At 40.2% G+C, this 13,031-nt stretch overlaps 1 protein-coding gene across 2 annotated transcripts in view; it reads left to right on the forward strand.

Moving 5' to 3' along the window:
- DNAI7 (dynein axonemal intermediate chain 7) overlaps positions 1-13,031 on the forward strand; it is a 52,218-nt gene that overhangs the window by 16,213 nt on the left and 22,974 nt on the right. For both annotated transcript variants that reach the window (XM_081129369.1, XM_081129370.1), the window contains 5 exons: positions 285-386; positions 1,215-1,352; positions 7,326-7,472; positions 8,902-9,005; positions 10,533-10,842. In XM_081129369.1, coding sequence (XP_080985495.1) covers positions 285-386; positions 1,215-1,352; positions 7,326-7,472; positions 8,902-9,005; positions 10,533-10,842 — 801 coding nt within the window. The remainder of the gene's footprint in view (positions 1-284; positions 387-1,214; positions 1,353-7,325; positions 7,473-8,901; positions 9,006-10,532; positions 10,843-13,031) is intronic.

Genomic DNA, 13,031 nt, shown 5'->3' on the forward strand with positions numbered 1-13,031 from the left:
TGCAAATGTGTACACTGTGAAAAAGGCAAATAAAGTCTTAGTATTATTGTGAAAATATATTTGACCTCACAGATCCCAAAAGTGCCTTGGTATACACCAGGAGTCTGTAAACCACACTTTGCAAACCACTGTTTCAGATGGAATCTTTTAGAAATATTAGTTATATTCAAGCTAATTTTAATATTCATTCTGAAACTAAATAGTTTGCCAAGTGAATTTTCGATGCTACTTGTGAAACACAAAGCTGAAATTAAAGAGTAAATCACTGTGTCCTCATGCAACAGGATCTAGAAAGGAAAACTGAAGAACTTGAAGAACTTGATTTGTTAGAGGGGTGTTTTACCGAAGCAGAGAAACTGAAACGAGAGAATAGATTGCTTTCTCAGGTAAGACTGAGTTTTTTTTGAGCTACTACTTTTGTATCACAAGAGGCAGTTATAGTCCGATATCCCTTTTAGTCCCAAGAAACTTTAAATTGTCCATAAAAAAAATCTAATCTGACAGATTGCTTGTAGCAAAGTAAATTCATATAATTTTGCAGAAAACTATTTGTCAATAATAAGATCCTTGAAACATTTATATCCTTTGATTTAATCTTTGGAATCTTTACTGAGGAAATTATCCTAAATTAAAATATAAAAACTTTGGTTTTAAGGCAATCCGGTGTTGCCCATAACAGCATAACTAACTTTAGAAACAATATAGACGAATATCAGGAAAAAAAGGAAAACTGTAATAATATGACAAAAGATGATTATGGTATAATTTTAAGCAAAAGAATTGTAAGTCCAATATGATTACAAATGTAGAATTTGCATAGACTACAAAATGAGTGGAAGGGCTCATACTAAAATGCTAATGGCGATTAACAATTAGTAATAATTTGAGAAGTATAAAGTAGCCCAAGTATTGGCTCTTGTAAATATAGGAGCTATATATGGTCAGAGAGGAAAGCAAAAGAAAACCAACTCATATACTGTTTTAAAAATTAAAATATGACAATAAAGATGTATTTTTTGAGTTATTGATGCTTATAACTTATTTTGCTGAAGAGGAACTTGGTTATTTTAAGATAACTCAAGTAACTGGTTACTTGATGTGTTTTTAGCCTAAACTGGGAAAACTAGGTATGAGAACTCCTACTTGAACAAGAAGTAAATTAACCTGTGGCTAAATTTCATCAGTGTGAACCTGCAAACATTTGTATTCTACAGTGGCAACACTACACTGGGTGTGATGGGAGTCCGGACCCTTTAATAGCCCAAGAAATTAATACTTTCATTAGCTTGTGGAAAGAGGAAACAAATGAGTCCTTTGAGGAAGTCATTGCAAAGAGTAAACTAGTGCTACATGTAAGTACTTTAGCGTTACTCCATAATTTTAAATTATTTAAATTACAAGTTGATTCCAAAAATAGAAATAAATTAAGTAAATATGATAGCTGCCAATTAATAACACCACTGCTTTCTTGTTTATGGAGAAAAACATTTGCTAATTTTCTTTTTATTCCTAAAACCCTCTTGATACCTTAGAGGAGGCCAACGTAACATGAGTGTGAAATATTAACTGTATGTGTGTCTAATTCAAGCGAAAACACTGAGCTGCGTTCACTTATGTAAATGACTTGGGGGACAGCGCATAATTTTACCCTCAGCTGGCACTTCGCTGTTCGGTGATGCAGGGCACATGCTTTATCATTAACTGTGTGCTGGGCACCTCCTTGTTCGGGCAGTAGAAGTACAAAGGTGAATGAGAATATCTTAACGCTCTGTTTCTGCAGATGGGACGGACAGACTAGCCTGAACAGCTACCACTTTATGGTGCACTTAAAAATGCCAGAAAAAAATTTCTAATACATTTCAGTCCATTGCCTAGTTCAAAAGGAAGTAAGGGAAAGAAAATCTTGGAGGTCATAAAACAATTTAGAAAAGTGGGCAAGTATAGAAGTCAGTGGTTGCCCAGAAAGTACCTGTTAACCCCTGGTGGCTTAGCCTTGGTTTCAAGGGCCATCAGAGGCAAAGCCTCGGTTACACACAGGTGACAAATGGGTCGGAGACTCCCTATATTGCTGGGAGCCTCAAAAAGGCACTGCAGGCTCGATCCCCGGTCGGGGGCGTGCAGGAGGCAGCCGATCAAGGACTCTCATCACTGATGTTTCTCTTTCCCTCCCTCTCCCTTTCTCGCTCTGAAATCAATAAAAACATATTGAAAGAAAAAAAAAGGTATTGTGGATAATAGGGGGAAAAACCTCCTCTGCAAAGAGAGGTGATAGGAACCTGTTTGGCTCATCTTTAGCTTAATGAAGGAAAAACAAAAATGTCTCCAGTGAGAATTCTCAATGAGGAGTGAGTCAGTGGTGGGACTGGACAAATTTACCAGAATACAGCAGAGAGATAAAGAGATGGAAAATACGAAAGAACAGCTAACATATATGTATGACAGAGCAAGAAGGACTAACAGTGTATCGAAAAGGCGTGCCAGGAGAACGAGGGAGGGGCAGCAGCCAAAGGGATACGGCTGACAGCGTTTCAGAACTGGGGAAAGATATGAACCCTCCGGTTCAAGAAATACAACAGATGCCAAGTTAGGGTAGAAGAAAGAAACCCGCACTTAGACACACCTGCGTGGTGTCAGCCACTGAAAGGAACCCGCCCCTCTCGGTCCTGCGCTCCTTGGCGCTTTCTGTTCTACTTCCTCAGCGTGCCTGTGCGCGTGTCACCGTGGGTACCTCTCCTCCGTGTCGCTGTGAAATGCAGCAGCTCCAGACTCTGGGAAGCACACAGCACGCGGCCTAACTGGGTCCGGACAGCAAGCCAATGAGATTCCCTTACATATGAAGAAATACACATTGCAGCTTGCTTCCAGTCCCCTGTGAGAACTTAGATGGGTCTCTGACTTTCCAGCGGCTCCAAAGAGCCCCCCCCCCACTGTGAGGCGGTGCACACCAGTGGATTCATCAGCCAGTGTGCCTGCCATTGCACGGGCGCTCCACCGGGGAGGCCGCCGTGGCACAGTGCTGGGCCAAGAGCCTGGCGCTCTGCCACTAGCAGGGGCGCTGTGGGAGGTAGTGCTGGAGTCCACCAGTGATGGGCGAGAGCTGGCATCTTCCTTGATGAATGCGGCATGTGGGATTATAAGTAATAAATAGTAGGGAAGATGAGAACAGGATTTGACAAGCTCCAAGATAATGCTTACCGTGCCAGGCTTTTGAAATAGCCACTTGCTGAATTTTCAAAGTAACCCTGTGAGGTAGGCACCATTATTCCCATTTCACAGACAAAGAAGTTGAGGCACAGAGATGGTAACTAACTTGCCCAAGATCACACTGATTGTAAGAGGCATCTAGAACTGAATCTAGCTTTTGGCTTGAGTCCACACTACCCTGCAGTACTGTGTTGCCTCTCTTAGAAGTCTTCTAATTATTATCTGTGTCAGTGTTCTAGGCTAAACTCTGCAACTTACTAGTTGTTCCTTGATCATGTTGTGCCTCACTTTCTCCCAACACTGTAAATATCTCTCCATTCTCTTCTTGCTTGCATGGTTTCTGAGCAGTTGGATGTAATTCTTTGTGCCTCTAAAGGTAAGATTTTTTTCCCCTCTGGCTTCCATTGGGGTTTTTAAATTTATCTTTGATTAGCTATAGTTTGAAAATGGTATGCCTAAGTGTAGTTTTGGGGGAGCATTTATCCTGCTTGGTGTTCTCTGAGCATCGTGGATCTGTGGTTTGGCCTCTGACATTAATTTGGGGGAATTCTTAGTCATTATTATTTCAAATATTCCTTCTGTTCCTTTCTTTTTTCTCCTTCCAGTATTCCCATTGTGTGGGAACTATCCTTAGGCATTGTCCCATAGTCCTTGAATATTCCTTTCTGTTTTTGTTTCAGCCTTTGCTTCCTTTGCTTTTTGTTTTTTCTAGGATTCTATTGATATATCCTCCAGCTCAGAGATTTTTAAAAAAATCTTTATTGTTGAAAGTATTACAGGTGTCCCATCCTCCCCCCCCAATTGACCTCCTCCACTTCGCTCCCACCCCTTCCCCAGGACTTCACCCCATTATTGACTGTGTCCATGGGTTATGCATATATGCATATAACTTCTTTGGTTAATCTCTTCCCCCACCCTCCACCCCCCTTCCCTCTTCCTTCTGAAATACGATCATCTGTTACATGCATCAATGTCTCTGGATCTATTTAGTTCGTCAGATTCTTTTGTTCATTAGCTTCTTTTTTTAAAAAAAATCTTTATTGATTTCAGAGAGAGGAAAGGAGAGGGAGAGGGAGAGATAGAAACATCAATGATGAGAGAGTCATTGATCGAGCCCACAACCCAGGCATGTGCCCTGACCGGGAATCGAACCCATGGATCCCAGGTCGATGCTCAACCGCTGAGCCACACCCGGCCGGGCTCATTAGCTTCTTCTTAAAGAAGACCCTTCACCTTTTCCTGTAGTGCTGCTCTGGTGGTGATGAACTCCTTTAGCTTTTTCTTATCTGGGAAGCTCTTTATCTGACCTTCAGTTCTAAATGATAGCTTTGCCAGGTAGAGTAATCTGGGTTGTAGTTCCATGTTTTTCATCACTTTGAATATTTCTTGCCACTCCCTTCTGGCCTGCAAACTTTCTATTGAGAAATCAGCTGACAGTCGTATGGGTGCTCCCTTGTAGGTAACTAACTGCTTTTCCCTTGCTGCTTTGAAGATTCTCTCTTTGTCTTTAACCTTTGGCATTTTAATTATGATGTGTCTTGCTGTGATCCTCTTTGAGTTCCTCGTTGTTTGGGACCCTCTGTGCTTCCTGGACTTGTAAGTCTATTTCTTTCTCCAGGTAGGGGAAGTTTTCTGTAATTATTTTTACAAATAGGTTTTCAATTTCTTACTCTTGTTTTCCCCCTTCTGGCACGCAGTAATATGAATGTTGGGCCTCTTTAAGTTGTCCCAGAGGCTCCTGATACTATCTTCATACTTCTGGATTATTTTTTCTTTTTGCTCTTCTGGTTGGGTGTTTTTTGTTTCCTCATGTTTCAAATTGCTGATTTGATTCTCAGCGTCCTCTACTCTACTGTTGATTCCCTGTAAATTATTCTTCATTTCAGTTCATGTAGCCTTCATTTCAAATTGGTACTTTATTATGTCATTGATTTTCTCAGTTGTTTTCATAATAATATACTTGAGCATCCTTATTAGCAAAATTCTGAACTCTGTATCTGTTAGCTTGCTTGGATCTATTTCATTTAGTTCCTCTTCTAGAGATTTCTTCTGTTCTTTCCTTTGTGACGTGTTTCTTTGCCTCCGCATTTTGGCTGCTTCTTGGTTTGTGTTTCTATGTATTAGGTAGAGCTGCTATATCTCCTGGAATTGGTAGAGTGGCTTTGTGGAGTAGGTGTCCTGTAGGGTCCAGTGGCTCAGCCTCCCCAGTCACCTGAGCTGGGCCTCCTAGGTGCTCCCCTGTGTGGGCTGTGAGCACTGTCCTGTTGTAGTTGAGCCTTGGTTGCTGTTGGCGTCATTGGGAGGAATTGTCCCCCAGGCCAATCAGCTGTGAGGACCAGCTGCAACTACAGCCAGAGAGCTGCTGTGCTGGAGACACCCCTATGGAGCAGGATTTACTTCAGTGGAGCTTTGGTGTTCACCAAGTGCGCCCCTTGAGTGTGTCACTCGTGGATGTGGCAGGGTTGTAATCCAGTGTGGTCGAGTCTGACCACCAGGTGCACTGTCTCTGGGGCCTCCCGGGAGGTGCCAAGTCAGCCTGTGTCAGTGCCTTGCCCAGGGCCACCCAGCATGAGCTACACAGCAAACCGTAGTTGGCTGCTACTTGTGCTGGGCTTAGTGGTGTCCAGGAGAGGCCAAGCTATGAGCCAGTGCAGCTGCCGCTAGTGCCAGGCCTGGGGCCACTTATCAAGCCCTATGGGGCCCGCTGCTGCTTGTTTAAGAGATTTTAGGGAAGTCCTAAGCATGAGGCTCGAGAGGCTACTTGCACAGAAAAGCCCCTGGAAATGGCCTGGACGAGCCTGCAGGTGGGGAGGGGCGGGGCCTCCAGGAATCATGGGGCGGGGCCAAAGGTGTGAGTCAGGTGCTGGCGATTCATACATGGCGCCTGCCTGCGGGCTGTGTGCGGGGAGGACTCGCCAAAGGAGCAATGGCTTCTGCCAGCCCTTCTGCCTGGGAGGAAGCCGCCCCTCCAGCTCTCGCCCGGATCTCAGGCAGGTTAGTTCCCCCCGAGTGTCCCGGGTCCTTTCAGGCTGCTGCCCGGCGCTGGGCTCAGAGGGAGCGTCCGAGTGAGTCCGTGCCGGGCCCTTAAGAGGAGCTGCTGGGGCTCTCGCAGCCTCCGCGACCCTCAGCCACAGTCTCCGCTGGTTCACAGCCTGAAGTTGTGGGGACGTCTCTTCCCAGCCCTGGAGCCCTGGGCAGGGGGCCTGCTGTGGGGCTGGGACCCTTCACTCCTCCGGGAAACCTCCACCACCGAGATTCCCTCCCGGGTTTAACCGGCGGCACCGGGTGTGGGCCCGCGGCCGCGTCTCCGGGATTCAGCCCCGATCCGCCCGCGTCTCCGCTCGTCCTACTGCTCTCGGTGCTTCCTCAGGTCCCTGGTTGTGGGGCTTCTGTTCATCCAGATCTCAGGAGGCTCTGAGTGCCGGTGGTTCTGTATTTTAGTTGTAATGTTGACGTGGTTGCGGGAGGCGGCGGGCGCAGCTGTGACCTACGCGCCATCTTGCTGCCGTCCCAGCTCAGAGATTCTTCCCTCGGCTGAGTTCAGTGTAGGAAGGAGCCCACCGGAGGCATTCTTCACTGCGTCACAGTGTTTTGATCTCCAGGATTTCTCTTTGGTTCTTTCGTAGGATTTCCATCTCTGCTTACATTATCCACCTGTTCTTGCATGCTGTCTACTTTATCCACAGAGCCCTTGGCGTATTATATTAATCACAGTTGTTTTAAATTCCCGGTCTGATGATTGCAACAACCCTGCCGCGCCTCGTTCTTATGCTGCTCTGTCTCTTCAGAGCACATCGTAAGCACTCAGTAAATGTTACTAACCTTCCTCTCCTTCTCCCTGCTGTGTTGTTGTGCTTCCTGTTCCACTGTCCTAAGTAATGGAAGCTCTGTTACACGTGGTTGAGAATCCTTATAACGGAGTTTTGGGGGGAAATATTCTATTTTTCCGTGCTCTTAAATAATATAAAAATTCTTTTCTGTACTTATTTTACTGACAATAAGATGCTTTCTTTGATTAAAAAATGGTAGAACATCCCCCTTTTACCCTTTTGACTATTTGTCAGACTGATTTACTTTTGTAGTCAGTTTTTACTTTATATCTTTATCCTTTTGCTTTATAGTTAATTGATAAATTGAAAATAATTTTATTGGAAACTCCGCCATATGATTTGCAAGATAAAAATATAGTGCAGTACCAAGGGTCAATTCTGGAACTTCAGGAGCTCCTTCATCTTAAGTTTAACACAGCCACAGAACTACTCCTCAGAGTAAGTGGGCGTCTTGCTTATATGTTATGATTAACTTTTATAAGGGTTAAAATTTTATGCTATATAATAAAAAAATCCAGTTTCTTTTTTTCCCCCTAAGAATTAAAAGGTTATGAAAAAATCAGTGGAATAATTTAAGGCATATATATTTATCCATATTGAAAATATTTAATAAACATTTTATTTTTGAAGAAATAAAGCATCAGTATAGCCAAAATCTAGTTTTCTTTGTTATACTTGCTAAGTTTTACCGGGATCACTATGAAAATAAATTCATAAAACATGTATTAGATATGTGCTCTAGATAAATCAGTTGATACAGCATTAAAATTATTGTAGTCACTCTATTTTTCTGAATATCTTAGCACTAATGATAATATCCAAATAACCATAAAACCATTATTATACATAAAAAATTAATAAAAATTCTATAATATATTCTAATATCCAGTCCATAGTTAAAATTTCCCTAATATCCCATGAATATCTTCTATAGCTGTTTTTTTCTCACTTTTTTTAATCAGAAAATAATCTAAGGTCACATATTGCTTTTGGCTATTTTGTCTCTTATTTCCTTTCGTCTAGAAAACAGTCCTAGCCTTGGTTTAGCCTTGATAAAATATGTTCAAATTACTAAGAACTGAAAAGAAGGCTTAAACTTTACCAACTTTATTGTTAGCAATAATATTCATATTATAATTTTGCAACTGATTTATATTGTAAGAAAAAGCAAGTAGGGGCAGGGATGGCCACTTTTTTAAAAAAAGCAATAAATTAATCCCCAATACTTTTACTTTTTTACATTATAGCGACCAAATACATATTAACTTATTTAAGCCCCTTGAGAGAGAGAATTTCTTGAGCAATAGGAATCAAGCTATGTTAGTCTTTATTAAAAAAAAATTAAGAGTAATCTTAAATTGTATGTTTAATGTTGGATACCAAGTATTGGACTAGTAAAATACACAACTCATCTGGATTTTATAAACTGGATATTTTCTTTTCTAACCTTGATATGTTCAGAAACAGGCAAACTTGCAGTAACATAATCTACGTTTTAATAAGGTACAGATAAAGTAGCATATGTATAGTTAAAATGAAAAGTCACGATAGTGTTAAAATGCAAAAGGGTAACATAATAGTAATCTACACGTGCTACCTGGGCATATAGGAGTAACTTTAATCCTTAGACACCTTAAGAGAAGCTGAGTGGAAAAGGAGAAGCACATTTAATTAAGTAAATATGTTTGTATCATTTTGAGAATTTTTAAGCAATTCTTTGTCATTTTGACTGAACCTTATTTTTACCCAAATAACTCTTTTTAAGTAATGAAGGGAATCCAACACCTAAGTGATGAAATAACGTTATCTAAGTTGTGTAATTTATGAGACCTCTGATCTTTTATAATGTTTTCTTTTTCTCTTATAGCAAGCTAGTACTTTAGCAGATCTGGACACTGGAAATATGGAAAAAGTCATTCAAGATGAAAATGTTATCCTATATGTGTGGGCAAACCTCAAGAAGAATCCAAGGTATTCCGGTGGGTGATACTGTAGGTTGAAAGACATTAGAGTCATGTCATGGTGGCCAGGCACAGGCCTGTTGAATCACAGCGTGGCATCCTTGGAAAAACCCATGTTAAGAAGTCAGACGAATGGGGTTTTGAATCATAGACCTGCCATTTATCCTAGGCAAGTTGCATAGCCTTGCTGAGCTTTAGTATATCAACAGCACAGTGATGAATATATTACTTAATAGGACTGGGTTGAGGAATAAATATTAATGCATATAAATGTCATGGCATGGTGTCTAGTATAAACGTAGGCTGAATAAATTTCAGGTCTTTCCTTTCTCTTCACCACTTAACCTTCCTTTCCCTCAAAAGTAGAAGTGGTAGGTGCTTTTTACATGGCAATCTCAAACTTAAAAAAAAAAAAGTATCTTTGTGAACTGTTAAAAATAATACTTTCCAAAAAATAACACTTTCATATTTATTATTTTGTAGATACTTAAGTGATATAATTACTTTTAACAAAGTAACAGCTTTCTAAGCAATGATAGTGGTAATGATAAATTCATGATCACTTGGTTGCTGCTTGATCTCAAATATTTCAAATTAATTATGTTAGTATGGCCGTAAGTTTTAAGAAAAAATTCCTGGAATAAAGTGAGTAGGCTCTGGTCTCAGCTCTGAAAAGACTAGTCATATTACAATGGAAGAAACTGGACCTTTATTTTTGATATTTGGTAAAAGGAAGGAGTAAAGTATTTTCTACATTGCATTTGCTACAAAATACTCTGTTTTAAATCTAAATTAGAGACAATGTAGTAGTTTAATCTTTTTATTATGAGATATGTTATATACAGAAGAGTGAAGGGAATGAATATCTGTGTGATTTTAAAAGAATAAAAGGAGAATGAATAGCCCTGCATTAACTACCCAGGTCTAAAAAGATAATTAGGTGGTCCATTTACTAAGATAATGAGTAGTGGAGGCAGAAGAAATTCTGTTTTATTTTTATGGTGATCGTGAGGGGGGTTTTAGGGATGGACTTGTTGTTTTGAAGTACCTATGAAATATCAAAGTGCAACTGTCTGAAGGACTTAAGAGAAATCTGAGTGAGATATATTTTTGGAAGTCATTAAATAATTCAATAGTTCTTAACTCTTGGGGAATCATAGACTCTTACGAACTTTAATAATCAAAGCCATAGAAATAATTTCCAAGGAACTTATGCAGATGGAGAGGAAAGGGGCCTGGGATGGAGAGCTGAGTTATGTCAACATTTAAGGGACAGTTAGGAAGAAGGCCATACAGAGGAAACAGAGAAGGAGCTGCCAGTGATGGAGCAGAGTATTGGGTTACGGATCCCAAGAGTGTGTTTTGAGAACGATAACATTAGCAACTGGGTCAAAATCCTGCAAAGAAAGCAAGTAAGGGATGGGATTCAAAACTATGTTGAAATTAAAGTGGAGAGAATACTGCTTAGGTATAAATTCACAACAGTTCTAGTGTTTCCTTGGCCTCATCCTTGTTTGTAAAAATCAACTATCAACAGGCACAGAAGTATCAGATGCTCTGAAATACAAGTTGGATTTGAAATTCCAAGGATATTAGCCACAAGTGACATTGCTCTACGGCTCCTACATACTCACTATGATCATGTCTCGCCACTGCCCCCTGTTCCAACACTATCACAAGTACATATTCCCTTGGTATCTCCCTCTGTCCAAGATGAAGTGAAGAATGTAGAAGCAGCAGTCAGCAAAGAGATCCAAGAAGAGTATAAACAACCAGAAAATGAGTCTAGCACAGTTCAGGAGGAAGAAATAAAGGTTGAAGAACAAGTTGATATTGTAGTAAAAATGGTAAGACACATTTAAATATATACATTTTTTCTTTATGTAACAAGTGTTATTAGATTCCCCTGAAGCATTCTCAAGATTCCCACCCCCCCCAAACAACTAGAAACTGTCTGAAAGCTACTTTCTTGCCAATGACCTAATTTTGAATGTGTATTTTTTTTCCTTGCTTTCTATTACTAGTCACTATTCATAACTGAGCCTGTTGCTTCAACATTCTAAAGTTCAGCATTGGAATTGCTCATTTTTATTTTAGGAACACTCCTGAAAAGCTTTGAAGCCATTTAATTTTTGCGTGTTTATTGTATTTCAAACTCACTTTTTGTGTATTTGTTATATTTCAAACTCACATAGCGAACTGGACATTAAATGGGACATTGCAGTAAATAATTCCACAAACTGAGGGGCTATCTTCCATTACTGTTACTTCCTCAGCTTTTGATTTTTTATTTATTTATGTCTTTATTGATTTCAGAGAGAGGAAGGGAGAGGGAGAGAGAGGTAGAAACATCAGTGATGAGGGTCATTGATCAGCTGCCTCCTGCACACCCCCTACTGGGGATCAAGCCTGCAACCTGGGCATGTGCCCTGACCAGGAATCAAAACTTGATTTCCTGGATCAGTCATAGGTTGATCCTCAAGCACTGAGCCACACCAGCTGGGCCTCAGCCTTTGATTTGTAAGAAGGAATTTTATAAAGTAAAAATTAGGTTTTTTTAAACTATTGTACTCCTCTCTTAAAACTTGACACCTTTAGATATAATAACATATTGAGTAATATTTCTTTAGGTTTCTGCTCTTTTTTCTATTTCTAGGATCTTTAAGCTACTTACTTATTATGTTAGAATAAGTTGTGTCTTTAGAATTTAGTAATAGGTTCTCAGGATTAAACAGCCTTTTTGCCTGGCCATAAACAATTTGCATTTTAGGAAAGACCAAAAATAGCTGGATTTCCTAGAAGTGCATAAGACATGAAGTGTATTTGTTTATTGGTTTCTTTTATTTTCTTCTTTCTTTTTAAAAAATACACCTTTATTGATTTCAGAGAGAGGAAGGGAGAGAGAGAGAAATATCAATGATGAGAAAGTCAGTGCCCGGCCGGCCGTGGCTCAGCGGTTGAGCATCCACCTAGGATCCAGGTGATCGGAGTTCGATTCCTGGTCAGGGCACATGCCCGAGTTGTGGGCTCGATCCCCAGTCGGGGGCGTGCAGGAGGCAGCCGATCAATGACTCTCTCATCATTGATGTTTCTATCTCTCTCTCTCCCTCTCCTTTCCTTTCTCTGAAATCAATAAAGATATATTTAAAAAAAGAGAAAGTCAGTGATTGGCTCCCCCCTGAATGCCCCTCACAGGGATTGAGCCTGCAACCTGGGCATGTGCCCTGACCGGGAATCGAACCTCCATCTCCTGGATCATGATTTATTTTCTTTAAACACAGGTAAGCATTAAGCATTAGAGTAAATACAAATTTCAAATCAGAATAGGAATCATTAGATATTCTAAGAACATAGTTAATTGAAAATTCCATTTTAAATATTACATCAGAATAAAAAATTATAAAGATTCTATAGTATATAGAAAATGGACATAACATGATAGTACAAAGAATAGCATTTAGAGAATGATTGCAACCTTGTGAAAATTAGAAAGGCATGAGGAGAGGAGAACCCAGAAACATGGATATAGCTGATATTGTAGAGAGGTGGGAAGTAAGGGATTTGTTCTTCTTCAAAGCTTTGTCACTTAAAAATGTTTTTTTTTTTAGCAATTCGATAGCTTTTAAAATAAAAGTTTAGTTTACCTCTCAGGTAGCATGCTGGCTTTATTAGCATCAGTACTTCCAGTTCTCTTCTTTTTCCTGGACATTTGGGGCAATTACACTCCTCCCCCTCTTTAAGTTAAGTGTGATTATGTGGTTTGCTTTAGCTGATAAGATGTCAGTGGAAGTGCATACTGATTTCTAAATGGGGGTGGGGGAGGGGATGAGTAAATGGGCCCTGGACTTAATATTTTTTAACTATGCAGTAACCCCCCCCCCCAACCCATTAACTTCCAATTTGGCAGGATTTGTGATTGGCAATTCATTAAAACAAAGAACGAATTAAAAGGTATCAAAATCATTGTATGAAAATAATATCTAAAAATGTTTGGTCTTGATCTGATAAAAATATTGGATAACGTCTCCCCTGAAGT

The sequence above is a fragment of the Miniopterus schreibersii genome (assembly GCF_964146895.1).
Source record: "Miniopterus schreibersii genome assembly, chromosome: 2".
Classification (NCBI taxonomy): domain Eukaryota; kingdom Metazoa; phylum Chordata; class Mammalia; order Chiroptera; family Miniopteridae; genus Miniopterus; species Miniopterus schreibersii.